Below are 24,275 nucleotides of genomic sequence, written 5' to 3' on the forward strand. Positions count from 1 at the left end.
AACTAAAGTTTTACCTGTAGGAACCACGGAATGCATTGTAAGAGATACACATGATGTTAGCCTTAATTTCCTTAAGGAAGATTTTGCCCTGACCCTTGCCTCAGTCTGGAACCAATACAGAACATCTAGCCCCAAAAGAGCATAACACCTTCCTTTCTTCACTTCTGTTAAAAAACCCTGAATTGCCTCCATGATTTTTAAAAAGACAAGCAATATTTAGAAAGGTGCATACATCAATCTGAGAGGTGCCTCTGCTTTCTTCCCACAAGAAGTCTGTTTCAAGGCAGCTAGAGAACTCCGAAGTTATCCATCTATAGATTTCACTGAGAACTTGCATGCAAACTCTCATCTAAAAGGCTTCAAACATTTTCTGTACTGCACATGCTCCAGATCCACACTTCAGCCACATCAACACCATCATAGTTTGCTACACATCTTTCATGATTACTAAGGTTAGTACAGTTCACTGAAGTGGAAAAAATGCTCCATGATTTTTTTCCTCTTGGCAAAGTTGCCTCTTCCCAGCTGTGGCAGAATCAGATTTTTCCTCTGACTGCCCCTCTGCAGCTGACATCTATTTAACATGAGACAGAAAAATAACTTATTTTTCTCCTCCCAGCTCCCTGAGAACCTGACAGGTATTGCTGCTGCTTTGCCACCCAGGCGGATCTGCAAGAAAAGCATTTAAATGGTGGCAGGAAAGACTATGCACCTACTACCTCCACAAGAGAGCAAAAGGCTGAGAGCAGTATTGCAAACAGGATTATACATACGGATGAGGGTAGAACAGCTCCCTTTAAGCTGTAAGAACCTGGACAGATGTACCTCCAGATCTTGGTATGAGAGGAAATAAGTTGTAGGTGATGCTTTATGTTATAGCCAACCCAATATAACCACTAATGATCACCAGAATGGCCTGCTTGTCACCCCCTCAACTCCTGTTCCAGCTCTGTGACCCTTTGGGGAACCAGTTCAGGGAGTGATCCCAGAAGAAAGTCAGCTTGACTCCCTAAAACATTGCACCACAAGGCCAAAAGCACTAGCTGTGCCCAGGGGTCAGGGAAGAGAACACTGGTTCACTCCTCTTGACAACAGCTAGCTCTGAGGTCATCTCAGCTGGAATATGAAACCACAGCCAAAGACAGAGGGATGAAAAATGATACTAAGACCACAAACTCCAGCCTGCAAAACTTGCTAATTCTATTAGAATTGCAGATTTTAATCACCAACAGGATTCAGTGTACCAGTATGGGGCCATGACATAAAATTACATTTTCTGAGAAGGCAGTGCTAAATTCAGAAGCAGTAGAGGGATTAACAGTTTCCATCCCCCCATCCAGTTCATTTTTTTAATGTTTAATTTCATTATTTTGTAGTAGAAAACATTTAGTTCTGTACATCTGTAATGGATATATTACATTTGAGCATATACTGATAAAAGTGATTTTCAGGATTTGGAAAACAGGGCAATACTCTCCACTACTAAAACAAGAAATGGATAACATTGCAAACAGCTCCTCGAGAATAGCTGTCATTAAATATAGGAAAACATGTTCTGTAACAGTTAAAGTACAGCATTAACAGTTGAAATATTCTGCCATAAGCTTCAGGACTGGTTTCTCTTGATTACAGGAATATATTATTTGTTTGCCTCACTGTTGGCTTGATCTAGACATTTAATAGCTTTTAGCATGCACCAAGCTACATTTATATTAGAATTCCCAGTACCAGCAGAGATGGTAGACAACCTCCAACTGAATTCAAAAGCAATAGTCCTTTGCAGTTCCCTCCCTTCACTGTAAGGTGCTAACACTGTAAGGAGCTATTCCCTCACAAGAACGGCTTGGGTTCTATGAAATGTACTTCAGAAGTGACACCTGTCATTTATCCTACTTGACCCATACGTCAAGTAGGCTTAAATAATGACACTGACACAAATAATAGGCAAAATAATGACACAATAAAATACGCTTAAGGAACCTGAAGGAATTTGAAGCAAAGAGGAAAGATGGAGCATTTTACAACACCAAATATTTGGAAGTTACATGTTCTGTTGAAGTTGATCACTAGAAATTCTGTCATTCCCATCTTGATTAAATTGAAGGTCAGAGGCACAGACATTCATGGAAGTCTTAACTATGTCTAAGCAACCTCTGCATCATGTGGTAAAGCCACACTATTACACTTATACATTAAAACATCTAGGCATATAGGTAAGGAAGAGAAGAGCGGCATCACTTCATATCTCATGAGTACCTAACACACGCTTCCAAACAACCTGAAGTGCTATCTCCACTGGACCACTGCTAGGATACTGTAGGAGCAATATGCTTTCGATCCAGATGATAAAAATGTGTTTGTTGATTAAGCAAAGCTCAAATGTACAAATACACACACACACACGTGTACATATATACATACAGAGCCACAACTATGGTTGTGTATACCAGGAACCAAAATACAGTGTGAGTGAAGCAGAAGATCTTTTAAGTCTTGCTTGCAGGCAAGAAATGGATAAGCGATAGTTTACTAACTTGAAGGGACAGTGAGGAAACAGGACACAGACACCAGCTTTAGAATACCCTTTCTGGCTACAGAATTGCATCTCAAGCCAGTCAGCAGTGGCCTCAACAGGTATCAACACAATCAGGAAAGTGCACCATTTTATTTGTGAAGGTCCTCTGAGAGATCCACATAAAAGTAGAGCTTATCCTTTAAAAAAAACAAAACAGTATGCAGAGCATCCACCTCATGCCTGAAAGACTTAGACTCTCTTCAAAAAGCAGATTAGGTACTTGGATTCTCCCCCCCCCCCCCCCCCTTGCACAGGCAACCAAAGAGAAACGCACTTGCAAAGGGATACACTTATTCATATAAAACTAGTTCAGACATTTCAGAAGCTTACAAATAAGATCATCTTGCATCCTCCAAAAGCACAGCAGTAATCTCCTTGAACTCACCTCTGCTCAATGCCAAGATGTGCATTGATACTGGCATATCGAGCTGTGCCAGTGAGATTTTTGTCTTCTCTGTATGGTATGTGTTGCCTTGTCCTGTTGTCCCGGTACTTTTTGGCCAAACCAAAGTCAATAAGGAATAACTTAAAGAAAAATGAAAATAGATTATATTCCTATACAATGCAAGGAATCCCAAACCTCTTTCACTAGGCATTAGCTACATTTTAAGACATCAGCCTACAGTTAAGAGGAAGCAAAGTAACAGTGCAGAGTCACAACTAGCTTTAACTAGCCAGTTCAAAAACTTAATAGTGAATTAGTTCAAGCCTTTTCTCAATCCAGTGGAATAGATTAGACTGTGCTACTCAGCATCTGTAGCTTAGTTCTACAACTATTTTATGTTACTATTGTAATTTATGTATCGCATTAGCTCAATAACTACAGTGCACAATTTAGGAAGGAAACAAGTATGTGCGAAAGCACACTTCACAAAAACCCATTCACACTACAGCAGTTTACACATACAGATAGTTAATGGCAGCTCAGCAGCTTAATGCAAATGATGCACATCCTGTATTCTTCTCTATGTCTCAAAGAACACTGGCCATTCTGCAGAGCATAAGGCCAAAACCTTCAACAGCAAACAAGACATCTTGCTTTCAATCATATGCTCATTTTAAGACTACCAGAACACTATCACAGCAGCATGACACACTTGCTGATGATATTAATACAGCCAGGAAGCTAGAGCCTAGTACATAGAATCTAATTTAAGTTTCTAATAACCAAGCTTGCCCAATGATTTGATATTTAGCAACAACTGAGTGCGTGCTAATTAGTGTGCTAACAGCCAGACTATCTACAAAGGTTAATACAGACTGTACCTTCTTGTGAAAAGATTTCAGGAATAGGAAAAAAAAAAACCTGAGGCAGAAGTATGTAAGGAGCCTTTCAAATTCTAGCAGTAAGTCTTCAAGCTACAAATCATCAGGCTGAGCTCCTGATTCCAATACTGGATTAGTGCTATAGGATCAGGGACTACAACCCCTACAGATTAATGAATACTGCAGAAGTAACTTGGGTGGGGGAAGGAGATGATGGAAAGACGACATAAGGTTCAAGAAATTCTCAGTAAAAACCTATTCGGTATCACCTTAAAGGTGATTCCAGAACAGAAGATGCAACTTTAAATGCAAACAAGTACTGGAGACTGATATGCAGGTATACCTGCATCCAAGACTGAAACAAAGGGTCACACTGAATTATAAAGTGACACTCAACACTGAAGTATCAAAAATACTGAAAGACTGCAAGTTTCTGAATTGCACGGTATGTTTTAGAATTCTGGTTGAAGAAGATTTTCTAACTACAGTAGTCTAGACAGGAAAAAACAAAGCTAAAAACCTCTTAAACTACTGATGCTGGAACAGAAAACCTTGAGTTGAAGTCCTTCCATGATTTATATGCAACCACAAAGCACAGCAGTTCTACATTTGCTGTTCTAGTGAAAGTCACCCTGAAAGCACAGAATGCTTTGAGCAAGAGGATGTAAAACCATGTTTTTAAATCAACTACACTGGTCAGTTCAGGAAAGTGGGGGTCTTGTCTTTGTTGCACCCTCCACAGCTACCACTAGAGGTAGTTATTCACCTAGTGAGCATGGACTCCAGCTACCAGGAAATTAGTGATTTTGATACTAAACTCCTAAAGCAGGTAGTATAAAGCTTCTATGTGGTTAATATACTGCAAATGCAACTTTCCTAGAAGCAAAGCCAGAGCTCAAATTCAATCCCTTATTTTCTGATTAAAGCTTTCTGATCTGATGAGAGCCTCTGATGTATAGTTTGCAATAGCTACTTTTGCAGGGCCTTTGCCCGTTAGTTTAAGCAAAATACTATGCCTCGAGAAGGAGCAAAACCCAAACACTACACACATCAATCAGAATATTTTCACTGCACATTTAGTTACAAACACTTCAAACAATTCAAAGTCTTCACATGCTTTCTGTAATCCTGGGGATCTTGCTGTTAATTAACGGTATAAAGCGACAAAGTCACAGTTCATGAACCAAAATAGTTAACACTGGAAGTGTGCCTCCAATACATAAATAGCTGGTGTCTAGCCCTGTTTAGGACAGACATGGTAAGACCACTTTCTTCAAGAGTTGCAGAAGTAAATGATGCTCTGCCTCTTCAACAGCTGCTACAAGCTCTCGATATTAGACCTGAACAAGGTAATTCTGCATTCTCTCAAGAAGTATAGGTAGAACCTCTTAAAAAAAAAAAAAAAAGGAATCAATTCAGCAACACAGACCTGTTTTACACTAGTCAAGTAACTGGATATTATTTTACAGCACTGGTTTCTCTAGGGAATTTTACCCTTTTCCCTATCTTAGGCTCACTGTGTATTTCCCATTCTAGATGGGTGGAAGGCAAAGGAGTAAGTTCATCTTGCAAAGAGTTAAGTTGGAACATACAGCCTGATTTTGATGAGCACAGAATGTACCAATGCCAGCCAGCAGGAACACAGACATATTCCCACAGATAACCTCATACCACCTTAATTCTGTTTGTTGCACGATCAGCAGGAAACTGGAGAAGTAGGGCAAGATCTTTGCAAAGAGCAACTAGAAAAGTAGATCAAAGTCTCTGCCTCAACTGATAAGAAAGTTTCAGAAGCAGACAACAGAAGCCCGTCAAGCTTGCATACAGCAGCTAGCTGCCTGGGATTTAATACGTGAAGACTATCATTGTGGAAAGCTACGGACTGATTCTGTGGCCAAACTCCTGAGCTATATGATTCATATTCAGCAATTTCCAGCTGTCCTGCTATGAACTGGCATATGTCTTCACTTCTCTCCATTCATCTTCTCTTAAAGAGTCAGAAGTACTACATTTAAAACTACAAGATAAGCTCATGCTTCTCCAAGACGCAGCTTGTTGGAGTAATTTCATTTTATAAGCACAATGGATGAAAATATGAGCATCCCCATTACACATTTGAAAAGATTTTGAACAAAAACTGCAAGTGAAGGAGTCTGGCTGAAGCAATAACTGAACTTCTCCATGTGCATACAAAGACACTGCAGGAACCTTACAGGAAGGCAAGCAGACAGCTCTATACAGAAGCCCTGCTATTTCACTAGGGTAGCATGTCTATCCTTCAACACATTCAATAGATTGCGTTTGAGTTTTAAAGGACAAAAATGAAACCTGCTTCTGCATCTGAAATCAAGCACGTACATTTAGCCCTTTTAATATCAAGTTTAGAAATAATTCCGTAATTTAAACAAGCGCCACAGGGAAACATCTTAGTAATGTTACATGTTTGCCAAGTATGTCTGAATAATGCCAACATAAGAGGTGCTTTTGCAAGGTCTACATTCTCCAGAAAAAAAACAAAAACAAAAACAAAAACAAAACAAAAATAAAGCACATGAATTTGGGGTTGAGGTTGGAATAGGAGACAGTTCAGACCTGGTTTAATCCTGAGAAAGATGGGTCCTGAGAAGTACTAACAGTCATGCTTCTTTTCCTCTTCCCCACTGGAGATTCTAAACACTGAACAAACAATAGAGGGTGGCAGTGCATCAAACAGTATTGCTTACATTGCAACAATGGCCGGCGCAGACAGGCAACACCGAGGCGTTCAAGAAAGAACAGGGTAGCCAAATGCCATCCTTCTTCCACCAAGCACTGTAGTTTTCAAAAAACTATGTATGTTTGTATTTTTATTTTTAATTTTTTTTTTCCAAGGAGAAAATTTGAAACATGTGACAAGGTAAATTTCAACTGTGAGCCGCTCCAAAATGGCACTGCCTTGACCAGGGATAGCAATGGTGACATTTGGCTCTATTAAAAAAGGAAATTGAAGTTTTGCTTACAAAAGCATCCTTTGGTTCCACAAACTGCCCTTCCCCCAAAAGACATTTAGAAAAAGTAAATCTTCAGTAAGGAAGAGGTAGAAGGCATTTAGTCACCTTAAAGTTTACTTTCATAAGCATGCAGGGCTTATTTCTAGCAGAGCTGAAAATTCATCTTTTAAGGTGGGAGCAAAATTTCTCCCAATCACCAAATTAAAATTTGAAAAAAATCAATTTAATTTTTTTAAAAATATAACTGACAGGAAGCTACTGGAACAAGATTACCATGCTATTCTAGTCTTTGTGGCTGATTTTCTTTAAACTGTGTATAGTAATCTCTAAAAAACCCAAAACTACACTTAGTTACAAAAAGAAATAAAGTAAATACTGTACAGTGACAAGTGTTCCCTAGATAAAGCACTTGGTTCCAAACTGAAGCAACCCATTCCTCATTTGTCTCATGTAAACTTATCAATTTGCACTTCCATCAAGAACTACCTCCCTAATCTTTAAAACCCTGCAACAGTAACAAAGCCCATGCCCACAGACAGCATTTACCACCATATCATTGCGTGGCTCCTTAACTAGTCTACTAATGGGAAAAAAATACAATGATTTACAGGCAATTTTGTTTTTCATTTCAGCTGATGCAAATCTAACATGTTCCTCCACTAAAGTAAGCACAGCAGCAATTTCTAGGCCATTAATCCACATCAAGATGAAACAGAGTGCAGCAATGCCAACCTAGCATGACTGTGCAAAAGTATAGAAAAATGGCCCAAAAAGAACAATTGCAAATCAGAAACTAAAACTAGGAAAAAAAAATTAGACATTTTCAAGCTGTACTCTAAGTCATGCCAGAAAATTAAGGAGCCTAACTGCTTGACACAGCAGAGAAAAATAGAGCTCTACAGAGTTAAAGTATGAAACTTGGGAACAAGCAAAGTTTAACAGCAAGAGGATTACATAAAGACTGCCTTTCAGCTGGACTTACAAGCTTTTCCAACAATGGTTGTATCTAAACATTCAGTGCACTGCACCTCTTCAGACAAAAGCTGTTATCTCATGTTAATCAAGCTTTCCCCTTCTAATGTTCATGGCCCTGAAGTTGGCATTCATACAGGCAAACAAAGGTAAACATTTTAAATACTAGTAGTGCCTAAAGAGATCAGACATTCTCAGATGGCATATAGAGAAGATAAGTGGGAATCTTGCTTCCAATAAACAGCTTGATCACATACATTTGTCCTGAAGTTAAGTAGCATGCTTAATGCATTGCCAATGCTGCCTGTCTGCCCGAGCTCGACATACAAATTGCAAGATTAAGCATATTTCACTCATGAGAACTAAAAATAAAATAAAAACGTTTTCTTCTATATATGGTTTTCAACAGGAAACATGCACTTCTGACTACATTTACCGATCCAAACAAGTGCAGCAACCTCAGCCCGCCCCCCGCCCTGCTTTTTTCCCCCCACAAAGTAAATTTAAAGCAGTTTTCTGTTGTACAACATATTCAGGTACTCTACAACTTAACAGTTTTCCATCAACATATTTGCATAATTTCATTTATTTATAAAGGCAATTGATCTACATGTTGGCTATTAGTCATATCCATAATTCTGATGGCTGAAGAGTTCTCTTTACCAGTCTGTCACTGCAAGATTTAATGCCCTGATGACTGGTAGGTCAGGAGCTCCCACGTTGGCATGAATTCTTTTCATCCCAGGAAGTCAGCCCCAAAGCCAAAGACAAGATTTTACTTTATTGTTGAGGAAAAAAATGCCATTACAACAGTCATCTCTATAAGTAAACTCCATTATTGAGAAAAGTTGCTAAGTATCCTCTAGGGTTAGTTTATAATGTTGTTGCAAGCCTAGAAATCATCTTGCAATCAAGTGCATCTCACAGGGTGGGTCAGAGACCCACATGTGTATGCCACTGCATTCAGAAGCGGACACCGAGAAATCCAAGTTCTCACATCAAAGAACCATGGTTTAGCATCCAAAACATCAGTTTTAGCAATGAGTTTTAAAAAGGTTGTGCAGCTTGAATCAAGTAACGTAGCCATTCCCTTTGGATCTTTTAAACAAAGATGATTAGACTAACCTTATTACAGTGACGCCCAATACCCATTAGGAAGTTATCTGGTTTAATGTCTCTGTGTATAAAATTCTTTGTGTGCACATATTCAATTCTACTGATCATCTGTAAAAAAAAAACAGTAACAACAAAACAGGTAAGATTTCAATGAGAGCAATACAATTTACTTAAACCTTCAATGAAAGCATGCATTTTTAGTGTTACCTTTCTCTGGCAACTTAAGTTTATGTATTTGCTTAATGAAAACCAAGTCTTTTTTTTTATGCTGTTCAAATAAATTTATCTTTCTTATATGTTAAAATTCCATAATCTTGGTGAGGAAATGGCAGATTAAATACCTGAAACCATTTCCCAGACATTCAAGTTCATGTTCTAACTATAGTGCCCCATTAAAGAGTAATTTCTTTTTCTTACTTCAAACAAAGGTTTTCTATACCTACCACAAGACAATTTTAAAGCTCATTCCCTTCCCCTGTCCCAGTTATTCATTCATCTGGCTACTCATTCATCATCAAGCATCACTTTACCAGGTAACAGTTTTCATGGAGCAAGTAACAACCTGATTATGGCCCATACTGTCATATCTAGGCTACCGTGATCCCAGTCAGCAATGAGGACGCAGAGAAACTCTGGCACATCTGTATCATCATATACAGTCATGCGACTTCCTCTGCGTGAGATCACGGCACATGCATTTATGTGGTACAGCTTTCCAGCTACTAAGACACTCTTCACACAGTCTTTAGCGAGATGAATTGGTTATAACATCATACCCTTGACAGCTGTTCTACTGGACTATGCCCTAAAAGCCAGTTCCATGCACTGATATCATACATCCTGTCTATGTTTCCCAGATGACAACTAATTAGTGTTTATCATCCAAATGAATACTGCACAAAAACTATACAGATTCCCTGGAGATGCTGCAACACCCAGACTCCAGCTAACTGAGCAGGCAAATGGCTCTCTAAAGCAAGCGTACCATTCAAGGCAGGTGAGAATAGGGACAGCTGACCTTGTCTCCATACAAATGCTGTGAGCTTCCTTGGCCGAGAGCCTGGGATTCTACAAGCATCTGGCTTAGTGACAACTTGGTACTAACATCTATTACATAATATTAGATGAAATTTAAACTACCATTGAAAATTCAACTCAAGAAACTCTTACTGCCTTTCAAGTAGCTGAAGACAGCACAATCAAGCTATTTGTTCAACAGCAAGAAATAAATATGGCCAGGCATTTCAAATGCTGTATTGTCACGACCAAATTGAAAAAATATCAATTGCTAGAAAAAGACTTAACAGACCTCAGTTTTAGAGGCCTTGATTAAGTTTGAGGTAGGAGTGGCATCTCCGCTAACAGCTTTAAGAACTGTCTTTAAGCACCACAACAACCAAAACTATTTATTAGCTCATGGTCTGGAACTAGAAGTTACATGAGGTTGTGAGTGCATAGTGACATTCAGTAAGAACCGACCTATAGACTTGCATGTTGCCCACCTGTCACCGCAGCTGGCCAACACGTAACAGGTTTCCACTGAATCAGATCAACCATAACTAGAGACTGCTTCAGACCTTCTAACACCACCCCCATGGCTGACACTGGGAGCTAATCCACCCATATTAGTCTTGATACTTTATTAAAGTTGCACTTGTTAGATCTGCAGCATCAAGGAGTAGTGTGCTACCCTCCCACTATAGGCCTATGTTCATTTTGTATGTGAGAGCACACAGAAGCCACTGTTACTTTGCTCCTATATAGGTCAAGTGTTCACTTAGCTATATACAGCACTGCATAACACATTGTTTAACCCACTTAAAGAACCACATTGCACAAAATACTTTAAGGGGTTTTAACTTCCTCACAGTAAGATTTGTACGTACCTGGTCTGCTAACATAAGTACTGTTTTCATCGTAAACCTGCGAGAACAGAAGTTGAATAGGTCTTCAAGGCTGGGACCAAGAAGATCCATAACTAGAACGTTGTAGTCCTTTTCTTGACCATACCACCTGCAACAAAGAAAATTATTTGACATTAGCAGGAATCCTAATGCAGTCTAGGATACCATTAGCCCTCTTGGCTGCAGGGGCACATTGCTGACTAATGTTCAATCTTGAAAGCTATCTAAAAACTAAGGCTAGTAGTGTCTTATTTTTCCTGGAACAAAGTCTGAGGACAAAACAGAATACACAAGTTGGCAAGTGTGTGTGCACACGTTTAATTTTTCCTTAAGAGGAAACACTACTACACTTTAGCAGTAACTGAAATACTAAACATCAAAATCAAAATGCAATCAAAGCAGAAGCCATTACATGTCAATATACTGAGGTGTATGTACAAAGTCTGAACTGAAACTCATCTGCAGGACATCTTACACTCCCATCGTTGTTTTCTCCATTATTTAACTTCACAGAAACATCTTTAATTGCTTTAGGCTTTGTTTTTAGGTATGACTTCTCTGCAACAGACCAAAGCAGCTCATGCAGTTAACCCATATACTACCTCTTCATTCATTCATTCATCCAATTAGCAAATGGCAATCAAACTGTCCTATTAAATAAAAGATAAAGGCTCTTTACCAGGTTTTTGACATCATAAAGGGAAAAATACTTAAGTGTCATAAAAGCAGAAGTACAAATGCAGCAAAACATCAATTTCGGCCAAACAGACTGTGATATCCACCCTTAAGTGTCTGATATATCAATTCAGGGCAAAAAAAGTTAAATGTTACTAATGCTGTGAGGACAAGCAGAAGGCCTCCCATGCATATTTTTCCTTCCAATCCATGCCCAGAATTTCCATCATCGTATTGCTTTATGTTATCTGCAATTGGGGGATAGTATTTCACCACCTAACCTGCCTGAGAAGACCTGGAGTCACACCCTTCACTTCTGCAAATCTCAGCTGTGAATTTCCATACTTTAAATGGGCACTGAAAGACAGAACCTGAATATTCTCCTCTACAGTCCTTCTGCACATTCCAGATACCTACAGTTAAGTGAGGTGTGTGTAAAAAACTATTTATGAAGCTGTGCTGAGTACTAGTACATCACCATAAAGATTCGACACCTTATCAGAAGATCAGAAGGCTGCATTCTGCCTTTGCTAGGCACCTAGTCCTTATGACAAGGACCTAGTAGCAGCAGTCAATGGATAAGGCACTGACCAGTTCTCTCCTGGAGGAGTCTTGAAGTTTCCAGCAACAGTGGTGCAGACAAGATACAGTAGTAGCTGGGCCTTAAAGATCTGTATAGAGATTTTATTTCCACTTTAGGCAACAACTCCAGGAGACTAATGAACAGTTGTCTGGAAAATAGTTACCACTGATAAAACCGACAAATTCCGTGATACTTGCAGGATTCCAAGCTTAGCCAGGGTAGTAAACTAAAATGTTTACAAAACCGCAGAGAAAAGATCCTATATTTGGATTTGTTTCATGAACTACTGGCCTGTACCTTCCCACTGTTGGGATTCCAGTAGAAACCATGCACTTTGTAATGCATTGTTATAATCTGATAAAAAAGTTAGACATGAGCTGTGGATCATACTCATGTACTACGATGTACAAAAAAACCCTGCTTACAAGTTACTCAACTAGGAAAGCATGCTGATGGTATTTGAAAAAGTCTGTAATTTATGAAAAGGTTAATATTCTCACTGCAACCTGATACCGAGCCATGAAACATACACATTTTGAAAAGACCTGCCTAGCTAGGCCCTTTTAAGGAGTGATCAGAAGGTAGTTTCAACCACAAGAGCAACCAAGAAGAGTATTTTAAAAAAATGCAATGCGGAGATGGAGAAAGAGTCAAAGTGAGATGCTGTTGAGAAAAGTTCTTAATCAACTACAAACCAGCTTCAGTTCAAGAATTACTGACTATGCCTGTAAATCTACTTCTTGGTTCCTATCAGTGTCACCTATGCAAATGGCTGAGTAGTTTTGGCAAGGCTCTGTAAACAACTCCATAGGCTACAGTTGAAAATGAAACATTATGGTCATCTAGAGTAACAAAACCTGGACCAAATGACCCGCCTAGTTATTCTGTCATGTGAAATTTAGGTTTGTTGTGAAGAATTCTGAATAACGAGCTGAATTGAAGCATTCTAAGGAGTAAATCAAGATCTAGATAAAATATGATTTTCTTCAAGAAATGGAAGTCCAATTCAGATGCTGAGTGTAATTGTTCAGTACAGTAATGGTTCAGTGCCCAAGAGACTGCAGTATAAAGGAAAAGGATCAAAGATCAGTCTACAAATGAGCTAAGAAAATTTAGTTACAGCACCACAGAAAAAGTGAAGCTGATGAAAAGGAAGCCTATCCTGGGAGCTACATTTTAAAAAGCATTTGGTTCCTCTATAGGGATCTCTCTGCTTAGTAAGTGCAGTAATTCAGGTTGATTGCACAACCTCCATTTGGCCTACTTCTACATATGCACAAGAAAATTTTAATCTCCTGACCATTTTGCACTGGTGGAAAGCAGAACCAACTCTGCAAGACAAAGAAATAAGACAGGACCTCTTAACATTTCATTTCCATGTTTACCTGTCTGTAATTCCTCCCAGAAGACTGCTGCATCTGTTCATTTCACTACTGGCAACTGAAACTTCTGCTAGGGCATTGGAGTAACTTGTGCTTTATTTACTTTGCTAACAACTGCAACTAAGTTTTAATTTCCCTTGGAACATTTCCAGGGAAAATGGGATTAAGAAGTAAGGCTACATCACATCCATTCAAAGTCTACTACCTGCTACTACTGGCAGCTCTGAGCAAAAATGTTAGAAGTCTTGGCTCTTCTTAGGAAACCTTGGATATTATGATGCATAAGAGCTTGGCAAGTACTCCTTACTCCCATATTCACATAATCAATGTAAGATGGCATATAAGCATGCATTTTGGATGAACACAAATTCAGAGCACTTTGTCATGCAAGTTTTAACACTACTGGGCTAAAGCGCAGAACAATATGGCAACAAACTGAGCACAATTCTAAAAAATAAAAAAGCTAGCGTCTCAGAGAAATCTTCAGAAGTTCTACTACCGCATTAGCAATGAAACTTGGAGTGAACTACTAATATGAAGGAAAAATCCATACAAAGCCTTGGGCAACTATTAGATGACACTAGCATCTCAGAACACAAGTGTCCCACATGTCTGTTAAAGCACCATGGACTTTTTTTTTTTAAGCACACTTGGAAGTACTCTCTCATACTAAAGCCGAGGAAGCAACAGCAGCAATACATTTTAAGCAGGGAGAGTTTTGGAGGGCAGTGGAAAGTGGGAGCAAGAGGTTTAACTACTTGACAATTCACTTCGGGTGGGTAATGACTCTGCATATAGTTACATACAATGTACTATTTCAAAAAGAAAAGCTAAATTACTAGACTAGGAAAACTCATTATTTCCCTTAATTCATTCCCACAGTGCTGTAAGTCCTCTATTTGCTAAATAGAGAGTTTTGATTCTGTAGCACAGGTCCATTTATACCTACTTATGCCAAAAAAACCACACAAAGTATGGATTATCAGCTTTCCTGAAGAACAGCTGTAGATGATCTTATTGAAGACTACACAAAACATTAATAGGGCAATGTTATTATGAAGAGCTAAGATTTATCCTTGAACTGGCAGCGTAACACTAACACCCGAGACAGCTGTTAAGAATCCCAGTCCATATTCAAGCCGTAAGGCGTGCCCAAGCTCACACATGCATGATCACTCTCCCTTGCCTCATCTGTTTAAAGCTACAGATCAAATTACTATAGATCAGTATGAATACAGTAAATATCCTTTATGAAGCTTTCCATCAAAGCATGGCTAAAGATTGAACAGTGACCTTAATTTCACTTCAGTGACTTGTCTAATTTGAAAGACCAAGACCCACCACGTCAACAAGTTTCCAAATCATGTGGTTTAGCAGTCTGATATATTGCCCCAGTATACACACACAGCTGAAATTTTGTAACATCTTGAATTTCAATATTTGTAGCTCTATGCTGAGCAACTAAGTCACATGACACAGTGGTTTGAAAGTATTTGGTTTCCAAATCCCATACAGTAAAGCGGGTATGATGCCAGATCACATGACAAGTGAATGTTTACTTGAACTCATGTGGGGTGTTCTTTTTAATTCCCTCGACTAACCTTGAGAAAAGCAAGTGAAGTACTGATGCACGTCTAGCACTTAGTAGCAAATACTGTAGTCAGGTCTACTCAAACTTAAAATCCTTTTCTGTTTTCAGAGCTGCATCTTTCAAAAATTGTATGATGTCTATTTCAGCAACTGTGTATTTCATAAATAATGTCAATGACCAAAGAAATGTTTGAGAAAATGTTAATTGCTTGGTTTGTTCGGGGGTTTTTTGTTTTGGTTTGGTTTTTTTAACTGAAAACATTTCATTTGGTTATTACAATATTCTCTTCACATCTAGTGTATCTTCCTTTGAAAGGGTCAAATTGAGGTAGGTCAACTAGCAAAGAGAGGTGGGTGAAGGGCTAAGAATTCAGAGACAGGCCATGAAATTATAGGCCCAGTTTCAGACTACTGTAACACTTACACAGTTTTAGTAGATAACCAGCAGGTTCATCTATGACATTGGTACTTGTAATTATGACAACAGGGTAACAAAACCAGCACAATTATCAAAGCTGTGTGGGCTGGTCACATGATGAATAAAAGGATTCAGAAGATTCCCATTAAAAAAATCTCAAATTTACACCATGATGAACTAAATTACTGAATAACGTACAGCTGTTAATCACTGGTAAAGAAACCCCAAATCCCATGCATTCTGAAACCATGAAGGCAGTAAAGGCATTGTCACCATTAGCATAATGGCACGTCATTTTGTCTATAGCTTATTATATACAAAACCAGAACATCGGCTCAATGTCACAAGAAAGCCTTCCCACCAGCAGAACAACTATAACAAGAGTATTTTGTTCCAGCTTAATAAAAGCTCTCCTCAACCAATGCCTGCTTTGCCAGGTAACCTATCCTCCACTGAAGGCTTCTGTCAATTCGATCACTGACTATTCCAGTGGAGGCTGTGGCAACCTGTAATTACAAACAGAACTGCAGAAGGCCATGCTTTTGAGAGACAAAAAAGTATCTCCTGATGCCTCACTGCAAGGAAGTACAATGCTTCTATAACAAGACTTGAATAGTTAAACTCAAGCCTTTAGACTTCCAGAAACCTTTATAGTCACATAAAAAAAGGCCAATTTGGACTACTTTGACATTACATAAACTTTTGCCACTTTCATAATTCGTAGTACATGACCCTATGATTACTCTGTGTAGTCCTATGCAATTAGTTTCCCAGCACTTGGGCTTTCAAACACCAAGCGGAGATTGTCAGAAGAACTAAGGTGGATTAAAAAAAGCTATTAAAACAAAAAGTGTACAGTGAACAAGCAAGCTGGAAAAAACTTACTACTAGAATTACCTGAAGAGATCACCTTATTAGTAAGCTTGACAAGTCAGCAGGCACATGAGAGTGAATATGCAAGTCTGGAAGGCCTCATCAACATAAAGGATTCAGACATCCTACAGAGAACCAAATGACACTGAACTGATGAACACTCTGGAACTGTAGTCCATTTCTGCAAGCACCAAGTCATTTATACAAAAGTCTCTGAACTAGGCATTAGTCAGATGACGTGACTAAAGAGAAAACACAGACCTCCCTATAATCATATAGCTCTAATATCAGGCATCACTGAAAAATAATAAGTAATCCTAACCAGTAAAAGTACAGGTATTCTACACAGAAATTGTGAAGCAATTGGTATCAATGCTTAAGGCACTGACATGCAAGCCCTGTCACCAACATTCAGGAAAGGAAATCTGAATCAGAACAGGGACAGAAAAGAGACTTCAAGAAAGATGGGAAGGTAGTGACCTCTGTAATCAAGCATTCAAACAGCTCAGCAAGGCAGCTACAGAGGTATGCAACTATTTTTTATAGATACAGGAGGACTGCAATAGGAAGAAGGTTATTAACAAAAAAAAAAATCAGGGAAGAAGTACATAGGAACTGACTGCCTACGGGTACAAGCATTTATCTTTATGCAGAGAAGCTCTCTCTGTCTGACAACAGAATCATGAGCACTGCCGTGCTAGCCTAGAAAGTTTTAACATTGCACCTGACTGATTCACAGAAAGAATAGCACGTTGTCCAAAACAGGTGCTGGATTTGGACCAAAGTGGTCCCTTCTGGTTCCATGTTCTAGACTTGTCAGGATAGACATCTCCTGACAAATACTGTTTCAGACAAATTGGGAAGTATATTCTGCCTGTAAAAATATACTAATTTGAGTCTTAACAGATACTGAAGCAACACATGTAAGAGAGGTAATCTATCATCGTAAGATTCATGTCTAAATTGATACATATTTTATATTTCTAGTTTATCTCCCCTGAAGCTGGAAAAGCACTTCTTAACTGTTAGCCAGCTAGGAGTAATGTAAGTGAACTTAATATGGCATGACTGAAATACTGAAGTGGAATATTTAGCAGATGTCACCTAACATTAGTTGCCATGGTGAGTATGAATTAGGCCACCCAAGAACTAAATAAAGAAACAGCAATGAACACCCTACGCTATGAAGTTAGATAGACTCTATAAATAAAATTCTGTATCTTTTTTGTACAGTTATGAGAGAAATATGAATATGTGAAGCATGCCAGTGCAACTCATCTCCTAAGCAATAAGATAATTTAATCTGCCTAGTGTTATGTTGCATACATACTTCCATGTAGTTGACTGGCTGTTTCGCTAGCTGTTTCATGAGGTACATTAACACCTAGTAGGAAGTGAGGAGAACCTAAGTCAAGTTTCTTCCATAAAAGTCAGAAGGTTCAGTTGAGAAGGTAAGCCATTAATACACAGCAGGTACAGGAAACATTGCTGAGGAAAAGTTTCATTACTACCTCTGCTGATCACCTGTTCCAAACAAGAGTAACACTGAACTGCAACAGCATAATTTTACAGCCATTTCTGCAAAGGCTGAGCCAAGGCAAGGGGAAAAAAAAAAAAAAAAAGAAAAACAAACCAACCCAAAAAAGGACACATTCATTTGTTTTCAAACTGTGGTCTCTCTTGGATGCTTCCAAGAAATCCACAAAGACCAATTATGACAGAAGTTTAGATTGTTATAAAACATGAAATAGATTTTTAGACATTCACTCTTTCAGTAGAAAAATTTTAGGTATTAATTTAAAAGACTAGCTTTCAATTTTACTTTGAACTACCATAACAAGAGGCTTCATCTTATCTACTAGAGTCATTCTGCCCTTCAGTATGCAGCCTTAAGTAGTAACAGAAGGCTCATTAATAGGAGGCTCTGTTGCTAGAACCTTCCCCCTCATTACTTGCAGACCTAGATGAAAGTATCAGTCTTACCAATGAAAAGAAGATAGAAAACTTTTCAGACTTTATCTGACTACTAGTTTTGGGTGGGTTTTTTCTTTTTTTTGTTGGGGAGAAGCATTGGGGGGGGGGGGGTGTCTGTTTGTTGGTTTAGTGGGTATTTTTCTGGTGGTGTTTTTTTGGTGTGTTTTTTTTTTATGCTGCAGGAAGTTATTGGGAAAACAGTTTAAAATGGAGGTGTTTGAGAGGTATATTTACAGATTTTTAAGTGCTGCTTAAAGAGATCAAAATTTGAAGTGCTCAAGGAAAAATCCATTGTGAAAACAACCCTAAAACTACCAAACTTGACCACATTTTTCCATTATGTGTATTCCTTAGTGAAGATGAATATGGGCAGAGTCTCTTATTAATAATTATCTAACAACATGGCAGTAAGCAACCAGAACAAAAATTGTAGACGCTTTTATAGTTTTGGGGTTTTTTTGCTAGAAACTTTACAATATGCTTCAGTATTTAGATTGCGTAGTGATACATGGGTGGCAATACTGAATTTCTCAACATCAAAATATTTTGCAAGAACTTACTGCGTTGAAAAAGTCCAGAAATGTAAGGATTTACTTGTTCAGTTTGCAAGAGAATGTTGCAAAAAAAAAAAAAAAAAATTGCTAAGTCAGTAGCTTTTGGTTTTCAAACTTACAAATGACTAAACTTAAATATCACCTTGATTAGCCTCACATGCTGTACAGTATCTCTCCGGCCTTGCCCACACAAGAATACATGCAGTATCTACTTCACGTTTACTAGGCCCTCTTCCTGCTCTTAAGAGCAACACTTCCAATACATCACCACTTCTAATACATCACCAACAGCCAAGCTGGTTCCAGCATAGCTGTTTTCCATTTGAAACTGATAACAAAAACAAGTTATCCCATGATATTGTCAAGAGAAAAATCTGAAGCCCACTTTTCTTTCAAAAGTACGTCTGAAAGAGTACCTAATCTTCATAAAGGATACGAACAATAGCTGATAAACACCATAAATGGCAAAAATCAAGAGTGGCTGTCACAGATAATTCAAACAATTGCTTTTGTCAAGAGTGCTTTAACAGAGTTACACTATGAACAAAACAGCATACAAAAATCACCAAACACACCCTGCTGCATTCCTCCAAGCTAGAACCAAGAATTTGGGAATAAAGGTAGATAGTCCAAACTAATAGGATCAGTGCCCAGTTAACAAGATTACAGCTAAAAATGCTTTGCCACTAAAAAAGAGAGGAAAAACGAAAGAGACAGCTGATGGCTGAGAACAATGAGAATAAGCCCAGCAGAATACTGCAGACTTTGCATTGTGTCCTAAAGGCAGAACAGATTGTTAGAATGTTAAGCTTGGTTCAAGAGCCTTTTGTGAAAAATGAAGGTAATAATTAACCAAAATTTATACATCAAGAACAAACCACAGCTTAAAAATCTGTAGAACATTTAACATTTTGTGAAACTCTGAAGGCAAGTTCAGAAATTTTGCTACTCCTCTAGCAAACAACAATAAGCAGAGAAGTCAAAGACTTGCAAGACTAAAAGGGTTCAGAATATCACAGAATCGTAGAATGGTTTGGGTATAGAAGGGACCTAGAAGATCATCGAGTTCCAACCCTCCTGCCATGGGCAGGGACACCTTCCACTAGACCAGGTTGCTCAAAGCCCCATCCAACCTAGCCTTGAACACTTCCAGGGAGGGGGCATCCACAACTTCTCTGGGCAACCTGTTCCAGTGCCTCACCACCCTCATAGTGAAGAATTTCTTCCTCAGATCCAATCTAAATCTACTCTCTTTCAGTTTAAAGCCATTACCCCTTGTCCTATCACTACATGCCCTTGTAAAAAGTCCCTCTCCAGCTTTCTTGTAGGCCCCCTTCAGGTACTGGAAGGCTGCTATAAGGTCTCCCCGGAGCCTTCTCTTCTCCAGGCTGAAGAACCCCAACTCTCTCAGCCTGTCTTCACAGGAGAGGTGCTCCAGCCCTCTGATCATCTTCGTGGCCCTCCTCTGGACTCACTCCAACAGGTCCATGTCCTTCTTATGCTGGGGGCCCCAGAGCTGAATATTCAGAGAATAAAGACATTCCAATCTCAATTTTTGCTATTTTATGTGCAAACAACATGTTCTGTTACAGCAGGGAGTACCAAGGCCCCTTGTTCACCCCCCATGACAAGTGAAGGCTCATAGTTGATCCCACAGAAACAACATTAAAAACTTTTAACTCCAAAACTGAGATCTTGCTCATTAGCTTTCTTGCGATCAGCCAGAAAGTCCACCAAATCAACCTTAAAGGCTATAAAAAAAAATTTGCTTGGTTCTAGATAATTTAAGTGCTCCAGATATGCTATCTCATCATTACTAAGTTTGCAATCACATCTAAAGGGCAGAATTCAGTTTTAAGAACAGGTGCCCCAAATGAACGAGCAATCCATACCTCACCTATTATTTCAGCTTTGTGAGTCAAAGAACCAGAGCAGACCACTTTAGTAAGGCAAAGCCACATAATGCAACTTCTAGTAAGTTGATCTTGGCCACTGCATTACTTAATTAGATGAAAGACAGAGAACAAGTCCCTCATTCTTAAATGAGGAATGCAAGGTTATGTGCCTGTGTTTTCCAGATGTGTAGCACTGAGATAAAAATGCTGCTGAGCCCAGCTTATACAGCATGGCAATGGCAAAAGCTTAGAATGATTCTTTATTTCCTATCAAATGCTCTGTTTGTGCTGTTCTTGTTTAAAGGTGTAACATTACAGAAATTTTAACAAATGTATTGAAAGATCTTCATTCAACTTGATTCATCCTTCTAAATATACTGAGCCAAGAACAGCTTATTCCAACTTGACAGCATACCATTATAAAACAATGGTGGAACGTGTATTATCAATTACACATGCAAAGTGACCTAAGTACAAAGTCATACACTCTCCCAGCTTAGCTGCTACCAAAAACACATGTCAGAAAAGCTTGAATTGTCTGAAACAACATGCACCGTAATTTTACTTTGGTCTTACTCTCTGTAATCACCTATTCAAAGACATATCCTTGTTAAGCACCTCAGTGATACATCTCATTTGGTAGGCCAAGTTCTCCCCCTTAGATTCAGAGCACCATGGATTCTACTTTTACTAACCATATCACGTTTCAACATTTGTTGCAAGAACTGTGCTGGGTACCTTGTTCAGCTTCCTCTTAAAGACGGTAAACATAAAAATACTATTTCAGATTTCTTCAAGCATCACCAGATGTCATACAGCAAGACGACAACTAGTAACAGAAGCCTAATCAAAGAGCCTGTCAAGCAGCATCTGGTACATACAACTAGATTTAAAATTAATGCTACTTCTGAAGACAAAAAAAGGTATTTCCAAAAATTTTCTGAAAGACACTTTTCTAGAAAAATACTACAAAGATTAACACTGCGAGAACCTGAAAGTGAAAAACTTTAAGACTCACTGACATTATCAAATAGATCACAAACCTTTAGCACAATGAGTCTATGAATCAATTTGAGTTGTTTTGAGTATTGCCTCAGTTGTCCATTCTTATTCAGATTTTTGTAATCTTGCATGGGGGGGGGGGGGGCGGGGGAGGAGAAGGAAGGAAGGAAGGAAGTGTGTGAAAGAAAGGTTGTAGCTCCCCTGTGGTGGTGAGACTTACCAACAGTCACTGGTTACACAGAAAACAAATTCAGATACAAGAACATCAAATACAGAGGAAAGAAAAGTTAAAGATTACTGCTGTAACTGAAGCTAGAAGCAAGTTTCTCAACATGCAAGATTACTTCCAGTATCTCAGCTTTAAATAAAACACTCTCACAGGACATTTTAACCAAATCCAAGAACTTAAACAGTAGTTCACTTCTGTTGCATGGAAAAGTTGAAAAATTTGCAACTTAGGCCTCATTATAGCACTAAACCTTCATTTACTTTTTCAAAAAAATAGTAAGAATGCCTGCTTTTCCAGTTTTGCGATGAAACACCTGATATCCACTTGCTTTGGCTGTTTTCCCAGTTATCCCTGGTTTAGCACGTAAGTATACTGTGATAGCTTTCCAAAATGCAATTTCTATTCTTTCAGTTGTGAAATAAAGGCACCCATTTGAAGAAAAGAAGGAAACTGTAGTCTAAAATAAAGACTAAATCTGTTTTCACATAAGCAACTCTATTTAAGCTGCAAGTATTCTGCTTAATTCAGGTATGATTATTCCATTCCTGCAAAAGGCTGTAGTGAATGAGGACAGATGGCCAAGACAACACTGTCTCCTCCACTACATAGCTCCAGCTTACATTCAGGACTACAGCCAGTTGGGGGGGGGGGGGGGCGCGGGGGAAGAGGAGGGGAGCTATTAACTTTGGAAATGCAGACTTGTTTTAGGTTTTGTTAAAATTAATACACGATCTAGAATATGCCATCATTATGACCTTACAATAGACCCTACAGGCCACTATTGATATAGGTGCACATACGATGAAGTCAGGGAAGGGTTAACAGATTGAATGGAATCCACAGTTTCACCCAATATCTAAACTGAAATCGTTTTTGCAGCTCAAGGAACAAAATTCCTTTATGCCATAGTGCAAACATGAGAAATACTAACTTTGAAAACAATTATTAACAAAGTTTAAAAAAAGAACAACTTCTTGTACAAGGCCTTTCTGGAGAAAACTGAAGTTTCATTTAATCTATTCTGATGCATAGATTCAGTAGTTGGGAACTAACCCAATATAACACCTCAATAATCTCAAGTGAAATAACTCCTCCTAGAGTCTGCTGCACCACTGATATTCTTCCAGATCAGGAAATTATTAAACACTTTCGAAAGTTTCAGACAGAGTATGAAACAAGGAAGCTGCATAACGAGCAATTGGGAGGGATTAATCTTGGCACTTTAACTGTACGGAAATCCTAGTGACGCATCTGTTGCGGGTAACAGAAAGGGGCTGCCATTTCATTCCTGGTTGAGGTTCTCTGCAGTCTCAAGCCTTGCAGCACATAACTATGAAAGGAAAAGATACATGCCTGAGCACGTCCCTTGTCCCAACACGAGAAGGGGGAGGGTTAATCACGTCCATCCGCCATTTTCTGAGCGGAGGAGGAAGACATGTTGGAACAAAAAAAAAAAAAAAAAGAAAGAAAGAAAGCAACAAAAGAAAGCAGCCATTTCCAGTACCGGCTCCAAACTCCCAACCTCATCAAGAACACTGGCTCTCACCAAAACAGTCTCACACTTTGTTCTAATCACGACAAGAATTTCTCACAGCTCAGGAACTGCTGAAGATCTCGCTTTCAAAGCACAGTATGTACGGATAAGAAAAGACAGCAGGCCGGTGGGGAGGATACCCAACTAGTTGTAGAGCTTGGAATGGAGCATTTTTCCCCCAACAGCCCAATCCCTCCCAGATAAATCTCTTTTTAATGGTGGTGTCCTGCCTCACGCTAATATTACAGAAAAATCACTGTACTGGCATACATGAGTGATTCCTACCGTATATGTGGGATGCCAACTCCTCCCTGCAGAATCTTGTATAGTTTGCTTTCATACAGCAGCTGGGGATGTCTAGCCTTCTGAGACTCCAACTTTACAGCAACTTCCTACAGAGAGGGAACAAGGAGTCAGAGCAGAGCGTCCACCAAGCACAGCCTTGTCACTGAGGTTTAAGGGGCACAGCACTTCAATATCCCCCACACAACCCTGCTGCAAATGCTCAGAGGTATAATTTTATTTCAAGCTCTCGCTGCTCAACGTCCTGCATTTTGTTGCGTCTTCAAATAAAATCCATATCGTGATGATTTGTACATAAATATCCATCCCAGATCATGAAATTGAGCTGGAGATGTAAAGTCTTCAGATCCACATAAGTGAGGAAGAACATACGTGGGTGTTTCTTCTTTACAGCTCAGAGCCATGAGGGGGAGGAAGAAAAAAAAAACCCCAAGAAAAAA

At 38.9% G+C, this 24,275-nt stretch overlaps 1 protein-coding gene across 4 annotated transcripts in view; it reads right to left on the bottom strand.

The window, feature by feature from the left end:
* The window catches only part of CSNK1A1 (casein kinase 1 alpha 1), a 37,250-nt gene that overhangs the window by 11,859 nt on the left and 1,116 nt on the right, over window positions 1-24,275 (bottom strand). For 3 of the 4 annotated variants that reach the window (XM_075509810.1, XM_075509807.1, XM_075509808.1), the window contains exons 2-6: window positions 23,818-23,924; window positions 10,806-10,932; window positions 8,929-9,027; window positions 6,434-6,517; window positions 2,961-3,100 (exon numbers count right to left, since the gene is read on the bottom strand). In XM_075509810.1, coding sequence (XP_075365925.1) covers window positions 2,961-3,100; window positions 6,434-6,517; window positions 8,929-9,027; window positions 10,806-10,932; window positions 23,818-23,924 — 557 coding nt within the window. The remainder of the gene's footprint in view (window positions 1-2,960; window positions 3,101-6,433; window positions 6,518-8,928; window positions 9,028-10,805; window positions 10,933-23,817; window positions 23,925-24,275) is intronic. The other variant, XM_075509811.1, reaches the window with a different exon arrangement.

The sequence above is a fragment of the Mycteria americana genome, chromosome 8, assembly GCF_035582795.1.
Source record: "Mycteria americana isolate JAX WOST 10 ecotype Jacksonville Zoo and Gardens chromosome 8, USCA_MyAme_1.0, whole genome shotgun sequence".
In the NCBI taxonomy this organism is placed as follows: domain Eukaryota; kingdom Metazoa; phylum Chordata; class Aves; order Ciconiiformes; family Ciconiidae; genus Mycteria; species Mycteria americana.